The sequence below is a fragment of the Myodes glareolus genome, chromosome 10, assembly GCF_982192425.1.
Source record: "Myodes glareolus chromosome 10, mMyoGla1.1, whole genome shotgun sequence".
NCBI classification, from domain to species: domain Eukaryota; kingdom Metazoa; phylum Chordata; class Mammalia; order Rodentia; family Cricetidae; genus Myodes; species Myodes glareolus.
In genome coordinates, this window is record NC_142035.1 from 85,935,874 (window position 1) to 85,949,718 (window position 13,845).

Sequence of the window (13,845 nt, forward strand, 5' to 3'; positions counted from 1 at the left end):
GAGAATTAAGAAGCCACAGTGGCTGTCGCAGACAACACGGTAAGTAACCAGAACTGAACCACTGATCCTTAGAATGAATCAGAGGGCAGGACTCTAGAGGATCATTAATGTCCCCCCAAGGGCTCATTATTAGATTTATGCTGCAAACCATCCTCTAGGGACCAGACTGAACAAGACACACACATGTGCAGGATGCTCTTGGCTTCCAAAGCCATCCTGAGGCCACTGCCGCAGACTGGATGAGAAGACACTTAATGGTACCTAGAGTTCTTAGTGCTCAGGCAGCTTCAGCCTGAGAACCCAGACCCGAACCCCACTCAACTGCCATCTCTTATCCCTGAGCATCGTCTGTTCAGGGCAGCATCTGCAAGCTCTTTGCTGAGTGACCCAGGGACTGTGCTATGTGAGCGGCAAGAATGGACCCCTCTTCTAGACGTGGGATTCTGAGTACTGTGGTGAGGGGAGCAGTGGGTCTGAGGGAGTCAAGCACAGTGCATAATGGGGATTTTGGCTAAAGTGGTCAGTGCTGCTAACTGTCTGTGGATCAGGACCAGGCTGCTGCCCTATGGGATGGGAAGGAAAAGGAAGAAAGGAGTCCATGTGTGATGTGTGCTGAATTCTTTGCAGCTGGGCATGGCTTCCTTTTGGTGGAGGGTTCCATCCTGGTTTCACCCAAGCATCGAGCAATCAGGGGCTCCCGAGAGAGGCTCTGACTGTGGGAACCACCCCCAAGAATACTCATCCCCATCAGTCTTGCCTGACTTTCCACTCTCAAGTCTTCAAACTTAAATCTGTTTAAAATGTGGGCGGGAGAGCCTGGATACTGACAGCCAAGAGGATTGGCCCATTTGCAGCACAGATTGAAGTGGTTCCCGAAAAGTCAGGCTAGTGTGTACTGTTGGCCCCTGTGGTAAGCCATCTCCCACTGGCCAACAGGAACCCACCTAAACCCAGGTCACTGTCAAAGCTGCTGCTTCCTTCATTGCCACATGCAGCAAACCTGGACCACAGGGCTGGCCACCTTCTTAGTCTTCGGACTGTCTCTCTTAGAATGTTCTGTATTCCTGTGAGTTAAGGCCTGTGTCTCTCAGCTCCCCTGCTATTCCTCTGGCTGGCACCATGCTGGCCACCTATGGGTGCTGCCTTCTGAAGGCTGATGCTCATAGAAGAATAGGGGCAATAATGATAGCCATATGTTTTGATGCTTTGTACTAAGCCCTGCTTCAAGCATTTACGTTAGCCATTATTTATATACATTTGACAGTGGGATAATATGATCCCACTTTATTAATGAGGATGATATCCCAAAGAGACAGCAAGCATGTAAAACAGCAGAGGATTAAACATAACTCAGAAGCTTGTTTCTAACCTTGTTTTTTTTTATCCCTTATGTAATCACCCAGTCAGTTCTGAGGGAGACTCCTCAGTTCTCACAGGAAGCTGGATGTCAAACAGTGGGGTCCACCTGCTGCACCACACCAGGGCTTTGGACAACCGTGGCAGGTCACACACTGTATCAGAAGACACTGGCAAGCCCCTCCCTAGCCCCTGTGGTGCCTCCAGGGCCAGGCATCCCTACCATTCTGAGGAAGGATGAACAGCTCCTCTGTGACCTGCCTCTTGAGGCGACTGTCACTCTGGGCCTGGGGGCTGGCAGGTGCAGCAGACTCCTCTGTGGTCCCCAGAGTGTAGTCTGCGTAGTTGATGACCTCTGGGGCTGTCACAGCGGGCCGGGGACCATAGATATCCGGGAACTTCAGAAGCGGTCGGGGCTGGACAGGCTCTGTGGACTTTTGAACGTTGAACTGCAAAGGTGGACACAACTGATTAGTTGATGTGAGCAGAAGGGCATGGTGGGAGCCATCTCCACCCCAAGGAGAAATGGGGGCATGACTTCTTATAGGAGGCCCGGTGGGAGGTCTGTTCCCATTCTATCTCAGAGGGCACGGCCTGGGAAGGGGAAATGTCACTTCCAACCATGTTGGGAGGTGTCACACTCCGCCATCCATCCATGGGTGCCACCAAACTTCTCCATGCACCCTCCTTTGTGGTCTCCCCTCTCTCCTCCATCTCTTCATCCCCTTCCTCTGGCTGAGGTGTGCCAGTGGTTGGTTCTCGCCTACAAAATCCAGACACCCTGTGGTGACCTGCAAGAACTCGTCCCGCACTACCCACTGCACTCTCACGCTGCGCAAATCTGCCCATTCCCCTTCAAAGGCCCTAAAGGCCCCTCTGATGCACCCATCCCCCATCTAAACTCTACCCGCCTCTCCTCATCTGGACTGGCCTCTCGTGTTAGGTTTTAGCTGTTGGTGGCCCAGTGGTGGCCTCAGGGTGTCAGACCCATGAGTGCAACACTAGGTCTTGACTCGCTCCTGATTCTACCTTCAGAGCTGGGCCACTTCGGGCAGGTCACTTTGCCTCTCTGTGCTACTGCTTCAGGTTGTAAAGAGGTAGGTGACACTGTCCTTGGGACAGATAGCCCAAACAACAGAAGTAAAGCTGAGCCCGCCCTGACTGAGGAGATGTCTTGTCGTGTAGAGCCTGGAAGATTGACCCTGACCTTGACGTTGAAGGAGGGAGGTGTGTAGAAGCAGAAGAACCGAGTCCCTGACAGCCACCTCCTGTGCCTCACCTAAGTGTGGGTTCCATTTGTTTTACTATTTCACAGTGGGGAAACTGAGGCTCAGAAGTGCTCACAGCCACACAAAGCCACTAGAGCAGTGGTTCTCAACTGTCCAAGTGCTGCAACCTTTTAATACAGTTCCTCATGCTGTGGGGACCCTGACCATGATGTTATTTTTGTTTCTACTTCATAACTTTAATTTTGTTACTGTTATGAATTGTAATGTAAATATCTGTGTTTTCTGATGCCTCCTAGAGGGGCTGCGACCCACAGGTTGAGAACCATCCCAATAGAGACTTAGACCAGATTTGATACCATTTGTCTGTTGGTGTCCGTGGTCATTTGGCTGCCGCTAGTGATGAAATGGCAATTGCAGCACTCTGGTCCAGACTCAGGTGCTCTACCTGGTTCCTCAGCCCCACAGAACTCCCAGAGACTACCCTGCTGTCCTTGACATAGAGCCAGCCTGTCTGCCACATATGGACCAGAAGTGAGGCTCTTTGGGTGGCCTGGGGAGCAAGCTCCTGTTTGATTTCATTTTATTCCAGCTCAATTGTTTTATAGAAGGACTGGGGTTAGTTTCCTGGGTTTGATTCATAGCTGGCTGAGCTTGTGGTTTTGGTGTGTGTGGGGGGGTACTCATCACTGGCTCCAGGAATGAATGAGGTCCTTTGTGGGGCCCTTCTCAGAGTCAGGGTCTGCTTTCTAGCCTACCCTAGAGCAAAAAGACAAGCGTCCATCCTGACTCCCCTCCAACCATGTTTTCACACATACTGTCTGCTTGTCTAGGGCCATTCTTAGCCCTTGGGATGGGATTGTTTGCTCTGATACCCCTAGCCACTGCATTACCTTGGTGACTTTTCCTAGTCTGGCTTGGGGAGTTACCTGTCCTAGGGAAACCAGCCCAGATACTATGGAAGGCATGTTCTCCACCAGGCAGGATGCATCCCCACTAGGCAGAAAGCACATGGTCCTGTCTTGTGACTGCAAGATGAGTCAGAGTTAGGACAAAGCCAACAGCATGCACTGAGGGCAGAAGGACAAAGAGTCTCTGATGTTAATATAACTTGGTCACCAAGTCCACCCACACTCTGGCCACCTCAGCAAGCTCACAAGTGATTGGAGATGGTTTGAGTTGTAAATCTCTGCCTTGCAACCCAGAGCATGACAAACAAATGCCCCAGCACTGTAGACACGCCCCTCAGAGGTCATCAGCCCAGTGTCCACTCGACCTTGGGCAGGACTCAGTCCCTCGGGAATCTCTCTGTACCCAGTCTACAGTTCCCACACTTATCTTGAAGGCAAGATGACATCTTGCAAGAATGATTAGTGGCCCAAGCTTGGGAGAAGAGCTTCTGTCAGTAACTAAAGTTGTCAGAACATAAAGGTATCAGTCAATCACCTCACTCTGCATTTCAGGACCCTGTCTCAGGGCCATTGAGACGGCTCACTGGGTGAAGTCGTTTGCCGCCAAGCCTAAAACCTGAGTTCAATTCTCAGAACCTACATAATGGGAGGAGAGAGTTGACTCCCATGGGCTGTCCTCTGACCTCCACACATGCACTGTGGCATTTGTGCTCCCCCACCATACACAAATAAATAAATAAATGTAAAGAAAAATCATCTTCCTGTTGCTTGTCAAATAACTGAAACCTCAGTGCCCACGTTATAGAAAAACATTTGAGAGCAACTGAGGGGGCCTGGGAGAGAGGTTTGTGAAGGAAAGAAGAATGTCTGGGAGGAAGGAAATGTTGAGGAAAAGGCTCTGCAGGCACACCTGCTCCCAGGTGGAGGTGAAGAAGGCCCTGCAGGCACACCTGCTCCCAGGTGGAGGTGAAGAAGGCCCTGCAGGCACACCTGCTCCAGGTGGAGGTGAAAAAGGCCCTGCAGGCACACCTGCTCCCAGGTGGAGGTGGAAAGGTGACACTCAGAACCAGGACTTCTGGTCTCCCTGTCCCTGAAGTCAGGATAGGGACTTGAGACAGGGGGTGCCAGTAAGTCAGGAAAGGTGTTCAGAGGGGCTTCCGTTCAGCATATAGGCACGGATGTCTGTCTGTCCATGTGGAGCTAGGCAGGAGAGACACAGATTCAGGACAGATCCCACAGAGGAGCCTCTTGGAGTCGCCTCTGACTCACTGCACCATGGTCACTCTGCAGGTACCAGGTTCAGGCTGGGGGTGTGAGGCTGTACCCCCAGTACCTGGAAGCATGCCCAGTCTCATCCAGCTTGACTCCGGCCACTCCAAAGCAACCAGGGTGGGCAATGAGCTGAAACTCCATGGGGAAAATCAGTGTCAAAAGCCCAAACTACTCCATCTGAAAGCAGGGAAAGGATGTCTATGGTCATTCTCCAAAGAGGAAACACAATGACCTCCTAAACCAGGTAGTTTCTGTCAGCCTAACACAAACTGGATCATTTGGACTGAGGGAACCTCAATTGAGAAATTGCCTTCATAAGACTGGCCTGTAGGCAAGTCTGTCAGGAATTTTTCTTGATTAATGATGGATGTGGAATGGCCAAACCACTGTGGGTGGTACCATCCCGGGGCAGGTGATTCTGAGCTATATAAGAAAGCAAGTTGAGCAAGCCCTTGGGGAGCCATCCAGTAATCAGCATTCCTCCATAGCTTCTGCTTAAGTTCCTGCCTTCAGGTTCCTGCCTGAAGAACAAAGAGAAGGAAGAAAAGAGAGAGAGAGAAAGAGAGAGGGGAGGGAGAAGGAGAGAGGGAGAGGGAGGAAGGAAGGAAAGGAAAGAAAACAGCAGTATATGCATTGAAATACTACTCAGCCTTCAAAGAGAAGGAATTCTGATGTAGTACTGTCTGCCCAAGCCTAGGGAACACCACGATACCTGGAAGACACTAGCTACTAGACAAATCTGAGAGGCTTTGGGTAGTCAGAACACCATGCAGAGGATGTGGAAGGGTGGTACTGCCAAAAGGGGACAGAGGTCCAACTTTACAGAAACCAAATGGTACAGAGGTATGGGATGGTGTCCACCATCCTAAGACCATCTCACACCATAGGCTTACATATGCACACCACACATGGCAGATTTCTGTCACGTCTATTTAGCACAATCAAGCAAAGTGAGCCTGGTGTGGTAGTCGGGCACAATGGTACCCTATGCACTTGTAATCACAACAGTTAGGAGACAGAGGCAGGAAGAATGCCTTGAGTTTGAGGCCAGGTTAGTCTAAATAATGAGTTCCATGCCAGCCGGGGCTATGTAGTGAAACTCTATTTTTAAAAAATCAATACAGCCAGGCGGTGGTGGCACATGCTTTTAATCCTAGCACTTAGGAGGCAGAGGCAGGAGGATCTCTGTGAGTTTGGGGCCAGAACAGCCAAGGCCATACAAAGGAAGCCTGTCTCAAAAAACCAAGCCTACGGGCTGGAGAAATGACTCAGAGAACAAAATCACAGGCTGCTCTTCCAGAGGTCCTGAGTTCAATTCCTAGCGACTGCATGGTGGCTCATAACCATTTATAATGAGATCTGGTGTCCTCTTCTGGCCTGCAGGAATACATGCAGACAGACTACTGTGTACATAATAAATAAATAAATCTTTTTTAAAAAAAGATATTAAAAAAAACCTGAATCAAAATAAAACAAAAAACCAACCTCAAAAAACCCCCAACAACTCAATACATATACACATTCACATACATACAAACACACACACACATTCATATATACATGCACATACAAACACACACACACACACACATATATATATATACACATATTTAACATACACATACATACATTGAAGCTGGCATAGTTGGTCAAACCTGTAATTTTAGCACTCAGGAAGTGAAGGCATGAGGATTAATATATAATAAGGTTCTTCTACAAATAACATCCATAAAAAATTTTTTTTGAGAAAATTTGGAAAGCTGGTAGCTCTTGGGAGTATCCTGAGTCCTAGGCAGGAAGCCGAACATGAATTTCTGTTTCTCTTCCTCTGTTTTCCCTACAGTGTCTTTGGAGCTTTGGGGTTGAAGGTGACCCCTGCAGCCCCAGCTGTCACTCTGGATGCTGAGTGGAGGCTGCTGTGCTGTGTGCCTGCCCAGCCTCCCCCACTCTCCTCCTCAGCCCTGTCTTCCTGGCCCTGGTTTCCTAAGGAAGTGCAGTCTGGAAGCCTCAGGCTCTGTCTACATCAGCTGTTGCAGGCTGACAGATGGCTTGGGGGCAGGGCAGGAGGACCCGGACCTTCATCTAATGAGCAAATATTGATGGAGCCTCACCTCAGGCCAGGCCTCACCTCAGCCTGAGGGTTCCAGGATGGAAGAGACAGCCGCCCTCCCAGGTGAGGTTTCGTGGGGAAAGCAGAAGTTAATTAGGGAGCTAGTGGTCTGCGACAGATGAAGTTCTCAGCAGTCCTGCTGCTTATTAATTTGGGATTTTGTGCTGGGACATCTTTTTTAAAGTAACATTTCAAGGGATTTGAGAGATGGCTCAGTCAGTAAGGACTTAGTATGCAAGCATGGGAACCTGAGTTCAGATCCCCAGTGCCTACAGAAATAGCAGGGTGTCTGTGACCCTGGCATTCAGGGGTGGAGATACACAGATTCACTAGACTCACTGGCCAGACAATTTGGTCAAATCAGTGAACTCCAGATTCAGTGAGACCCTGACTCCAAAAGTATGAAGAAAGACACCCAGGGTTGACCTCTGGCCTCTACATTCACACATACACAAGTATACATATACACACATGCACACACATATGCACACCTGCACACAAGTGTACATGCACCTAATCACCATCTCCCCAGGGGAAGGCTGCCTCCCACAGACTAAGTCAACATGACCTCGCTCTTCTGGGAACCTAATATGGTCATGGAAGATGAGGGAGATGCTTTGTAACAAATAGACCCCGCTCCCCTGCCCTGCTATCCCAGTTTGGCAGCTAAGCATCCAGTTGGAGAAGGGTCTTAGTTTCTCTTCTTTAAACTCAGGCTTCCAGCCTTTTCTACCCCATGGTTATGCTTGCCTGTGCCCCGCATTGCCCCATGCAACCCCCTGAGCCCTCTAAACCTCTGCAAAGGATGTTCTGTGAGAGCAACGCCCTTCTACTTTCTTGTTCAAAATCATTGTGGAGGAGAGAGCAGTGGGGACTCCTTTCAACCCAGATCAACACTTTAGAGCGTTGCTTTGCCGCACTCAACTGCCCTCCTGCACAGCCTGTAGTCAGAGGGACAGGCATATTGGAGGAACTAACTGGCAGATATCACTCACACAGAAGGATGTGCAATTCATATCCCCAGGTTCCAGGCTCAGGTGGAGTCTGGGGAACCTGCATGTCTAAGAAGCCTTCCAGGCTGCCGCTGATGGGAATGGTACTTGCACCTTATGTGGGCCTACCGCATATTGAGGGAGACCCTAGAGGCACAGGTAGGGGTGAGTTCACAGGGTCCCAGTGAAAAGAGGTGTGTATTTCAAACTGCTGAGCAGAGCTTCACTTTGAAGAAACAGCTGGTCTTCTGGTCCTGGCGCCAAGCAGTGTTTCCATGGCGACCCTGCAGCAGGAACCACCTCCTCTTCTGTGTATTCCAAGCCTGTGTCCCAAATCCCCTTCTCTCAGTACTTACCTCTTCCTACTCTATTTTCCCTTGGAGGTTATTTTAAAACCCCAAAAGGCTAGTTTTGGGGGGCTGGGAATGTGGCTCAGTTGGTGGAGTGTTTGTCTAACATGCTTGAAGCCCTGGGTTCAGTCAACACTACACAAGCCAGTCATGACACATACCTGTGATACTAATACTTGGGAAGTGCAGGTCAGAGAATCAGGAGTTCATCTTTGCTATATAGTCTGTCTGAGGACAGGCTAGGCCAGTGTTTCTCAACCTGTGGGTCATGACCAATTTGGGACCACATATCAGATATCCTGTATATTAGATTACATTACATTATGATTCATAAGAGTAGTAAAAATTAGTTATGAAATAGCAATAAAATAATTTTATGGTTGGGGTCACATTAGGATGGTTGAGAACCACTGGTCTAGACTTCCTGAGACCTTGCCTAGATAGACAGACAGACACACAGACAGACAGGTAGTCTAGTTTGCACTGTGCCTAGGCCCCTAGCCAGTACCTAACACAACAGACGAGCAGGGTGGGGTGAGGAAGGCAGCCCTCTGTCTGTCGGTGGCAAGCGTGTGACACAGCTTGAAAGGGCAAACCCTGTCTTTGTGCTCAGCCACCCATCTGGTCACTGGCTCAGCACTGACTGCACCTCTGGGAACAAGGATCAGTAGGAACAATATCTTTCCGTCAGTGTCCTCACAGGGAGGTCACTCTCAGTAGACACCGATCTAGATATTACTAGTACCCGAAGGCAATTTTGGTTAAAAAAAGAAAAGCATTAAGATCATGGCCGGGGGTTACCCAGTGAGGACATGTCCCTTCTTAAGCTCAAGTCTGAATAGACAGACAGACAGACAGACTGCCAGAGGGATTTCTTTAAACCTCACTACCTTATAAGGAAAGTGCCACCATTCCGCCTGCTTCTCAGAAGGGGAAATTCTGAAGTTATGTGGTTGATGAGATACCAAGCTAGGCTTCTGACCCAGGTCTGTGATTGGAGAGTCTAGACTAACCTGGCCACGTGCTTCTCGGCTGGCAGTGAACTGGCATCTTCCCAGGGCCGTGGGAAGGTGAAAGAAGTCAGCTGGGGGAAGAGGGGGGATGTCCCACCTCTGTGTTCCTAGTCTGGCCATTCACTCATTCCTCTGCTCAGTCATCATTCACTATCAAGGACATTTTCTGTGCCAGCCACTGTGGCAGCCACCTGTCTCTGTCCTCACACGGGGTCTGTACCTGTGTGATGACAGGGACGGAGACGGGGGTGTATCAGGTCAAGGGGATCTCTGTCTCCCCAAGGGAAGGCTACCTCCCACAGGCTAAGTTTGTATTCAGCATGGCCTCACTCTCCTGGGAACTTATTTTGGTCAGGGAAGACTATTTGATCTGTAACACCCCTTCCTCGACCCTGAATTAAGTAGTTAAGATTGTGAAAGCAGACTATTCCAGTCAGAGAAGATCTTAGTTTCTCTTCTTTAAACTCAGGCTTCCGGTCTTTTCCACACCATGGTTCTGCCTGCCTGTGCCCTGCATTGCCCCATACAACTCCTTGAGCCCTCTAAACCTCCACAAAGGACGTCTGTAAAATCAGTGCCCTTCTATAGATATTATAAGGGAAACCACAGTGGCGGAGCCCAATATATATATATATAAAAAAAAGCCAGACCAGTGGCTGGAATCACACAGCACCCAGAGAAGAGAAGGTGTGGGATGAAGGAGCCATGCAAGAAGATGCTAAGAGAATCTGACTTTGGACTAGGCACCCCGCAGCTTGAGTGGCGGCTTGACAGACAGAACTGCTGCATTCTGGGGCAAGGCAATGGCGGAAAGTTTGCATTCAGGGAGCTGTTGTGTCTGCAGGTGAGTGGAAAGCGAGATCCAAGAGGACAAGGAGGTGGAGGAGAGCTAGACATTCTGAGAAGAGACACAAACTAAAACAGAGACAAGCAGGACCTTGAACATCAGGAATCCCAGCACCAGGGAGAGACGGAGGCTGGGCGACAAGTTCAAAACCAACCTGGTCTACATAGAAAGACCCTGTCTCAAAAACCAAACAAACGAACGGGACCAGAAGCCACAGCAGGACAAGATCCTGCCCAGAGATATTTCTCTCCAGAGGTTAGTTCCTGCATTAATTGGAACTCATGCACAGAGCAGGAAAAGGCAATATGGCTGCCCCTCCTTGACCACCCCTGTGAACGGGATACTCTGTGAAATGGAACACAAGCTTCATTACATTCAATTTCCATCTACCCCACAGTAATATTTTCCCTAGTCTCTATTTTTGACATTTTAAAGTCACATTTATGTGTTTATTTGTGTGGGGCGGAGGGAGTGCGTGGTGTGTGTGTGGAGCGGAAAGGACCACTCTGAGACCCAGTTCTCTCCTCCCACCATGTCGGTCCCTGGGCTGAAGCTCAAGTCTCACCAGCACAGCAGCAAGCGCACGTACCTGCTGAGCGTTGGTCACCAGACCAATGCTGTATTTTAGTATCAATAAGCAAAAGTGGGGGCTACAGAAATGGCTCAGCAGTTAAAAGCACTGGCTACTTTTCCAGAGGACTGGGGTCCAATTTCCAGCACCCACATGGCAGCTCACAACCATCTGTAACTTCAGTTCCAGGGGCTCCAACATCCTCTTCAGACCTCCTCAAAAGGCATGAAAGTGGTGGGCAAATATCTATGCAGGAGAAACACTCACACATAAAACAAAATAAAAAATTAAAGCTTAATTAATTAATTATAATAATAATTAATTAATATATAATAAATTAATTAATTTTACTTAAATTTAATTAAGTAAAAGTCAAAACAACGTAACTACTTTTTCTACTAAGGAGGAAAGGAGTAAAGACTGAAGCTTTCCAAAGCTGCACAGCTTATATGCAGCTTGGACAGAATTAGAATCTAAAATTCCCCCAAAGCCGTGCGGCTCAGCACTTGCGTGGCTCCTCAGTGCCATGTCTGGATACCCACGGTCACTGTTGAGAACGGAAGCACCAAGGCTGGCTCTTGACTTTCCCTTAGGTGTCGGATACTTTGGCACTGTGTCCCATGGTCCTCCTTCTCCTAATCAGTTAGTTGTCCATTGGTGTTTAATGAATTACCTGGATGTTTGTGTATCCCCTTCTTTACTATTTGGTTTCTGACTTTACTATTTGGAATCTGAGTTTGACATTCCTTGTGCGCCTTAGTGACTGTTGACTCCTGAGCCTTCTCTCCACCAGCTTTTGACCTCCGAAGTTCCCATGTGAACCCTTCTCTCAGCACTGTATTGAATCTGTAGGAACTAAAAGTCTCTCCACTAATCTGAGTCTCTTTGTGGTCCAGGAAGCAACTAGGCCTTTGAGTGGCTTCTGTAAGCCAGGAGTACACAGGCTTCATACAACCTGTGATCCACGTTAACCCTTTAGACACTTTTGCTTCTATATCTTATCTGTGGTGGTCATGTTTGGTGTGTGTGTGTGTGTGTGTGTGTGTGTGCGCGCGCGCGCATGTGCATGTGCATGTGTGTGCATGCATGTGTGTGCATGTGCACGCTCAGGCACACATATGTCTTTAGGCATGTGGAGGCTAGAGGACATGCCTTAGCTATTGTTTTTCAGGTGACACATCTAAATTTTGTTCTTTTGAGGAAGAGTCTCACTGGCCTAGAACTCACCAAGTAGCCTGGGCTGGCTTGCAAGCCTGTGTTTGGATCCTCATCACTGGGTTATAAATGTAACCATGCCTGACTTTTATTACATGGGCCTTGCTCTGCTGGCGCCCACAAGACTATACAGGGAACGCACAGTTGACAGACCAGTAGGCAGATCCACGGGAGTGTGTATGTACACATCCACTTGGAATAACCCGTTCTGCAGAGCTGCTGGAACACTTGTGTTTTGGAAAATTGCTGTCATATCTGTGGAAACCTTGTAAAGCCATGATTCTTCCCTTCAAAATGGGATTTATTCCCAAAACACCTCAGCAGTGTGACTTCTGCACGGGCAGGGGAATGACCTTGCTCCTTCCCCACACCACGATGCCTTGGAGCGGTGGCATCCACTCTTGGTTCTAGCAGTCAAATTTTCAGAGTCAATCCCATAGAATTACCTGCTAATAGACAATGTAGAAATGTCTATAGAAGACAGAAACTGAGCAGGAAGGCAGCATGCCCCACCTCTGCTAACAAACAAATCTGGGCGTCCCCAAAGCTGGTTATCACAAAAGAGATCAGATGAGGAGAATGGGTGAGTCCAGGACTCATGGACGTTGAGTAACTTTATCTAAGGGTTTGGGATGTCAGGTACTTCCCCTTGGATGCTGGCTCTTTCCTGTTCCAGAGCACTGCTTTGTCAGGTTCTACCTGTCCCTCTTTGTGATTTTGATATGCATATTATCATTGTCTTTGCCTGTGGAATTTTCCAACTGTCTGTAAAAACTAGAAACCTTGTGGAGATCAGCCCTTACTCTTCTTCTCCTTGCTACTTCTACTTCTTCCCCTTACTCTCCCCCTTTTTCTTCTCTTTTCTTCTTCTTCTTCTTCTTCTTCTTCTTCTTCTTCTTCTTCTTCTTCTTCTTCTTCTTCTTCCTCTTCCTCTTCCTCTTCTTCTTCTTCTTCACGCCCTTTTGTTTCACGTTTCCGCCTCTCACAAAAAAATAAAGAACATGCAGAGGCAACATGCTTGAGTTAATTCTTTCTACCCTCAGATCCTTGCCTGCCCTGAGTGGGTACTGAGGCTGGTACTCTAGGCCCCCATACTGCTCACTTTCCTTGACATCGGATCTTCCTCCGAAGCAGCCAGAGGAATTGCTGAGTCTATAATCCTTGCGTAATTGATGAAGCCACGAGCCAGAACAACAGTTTTCAACCCTGCTATTATGCCAATTTATTGAAAATCACATGTTACCGGAACAGGAATGTTTTTACCCATGAAATGATGAGTACATGCAAGATTATCCTTCTAACAATGCCTGCTGCTCACATTTGCATGCTCAAAGCTTTGCAACATGTTAGAGAAGGAAGTACATTTGCTGAGGCTGCCAAGCATATAAATCATCCATCAAGGGTGACGGGGGGTGGAAAAAGTGCAGAGAGTTGCAATTCTCGGGGAACAACCGTCCTCTTTGCCAGTCATGTGGAAGGCACAACAGTCTCTGCCCTGGAGGTGCGAGAACAGCCAGGTGGTAAAGGGTGGAGCAAACAGGGTCCAGTAAGTCAGCCTCACCCAGCATCTGCAGCAAGCACGAGCAAGGCCCTGCCCTCAGAGAAGGGACTGAGGGGTTGGATGGAGAGCCTCCATAATTAGGAACAAGGAAGTACTTATCCACCAGTCCCCAGCCAAAGCTCAAGGCAGACACGGCTAATCGATCAAAGGGTTCTTGCTGAGCTCCGGCATCCCTGCACTGTATTAATGGATAAGAACTGATATGCAGGACGGAAGGTATTTGCTACCCTGGATACATCTGTATGAAAAGACACTTTTGGTAGTTCTAGGGATGGGATCCATGGCCTCATGTGTGTGGGCAAGCCTGCTGAATGTGGACTTTTGTAAGGAATGGTTATTTTTATTTGTGTGTAAGTGTCTGTGTGAGTGTGTGCCATGTGCATAAGGTGCTTGAGATTGCCGGAAGAGCATGTTGGACCAC

At 48.6% G+C, this 13,845-nt stretch overlaps 1 protein-coding gene across 1 annotated transcript in view; it reads right to left on the reverse strand.

The window, feature by feature from the left end:
* Syt13 (synaptotagmin 13) overlaps positions 1 to 13,845 on the reverse strand; it is a 41,727-nt gene that overhangs the window by 12,438 nt on the left and 15,444 nt on the right. Inside the window, exon 2 of the mRNA XM_048428341.3 lies at positions 1,580 to 1,805. Within this exon, the coding sequence (XP_048284298.1) occupies positions 1,580 to 1,805 (226 nt within the window). The remainder of the gene's footprint in view (positions 1 to 1,579; positions 1,806 to 13,845) is intronic.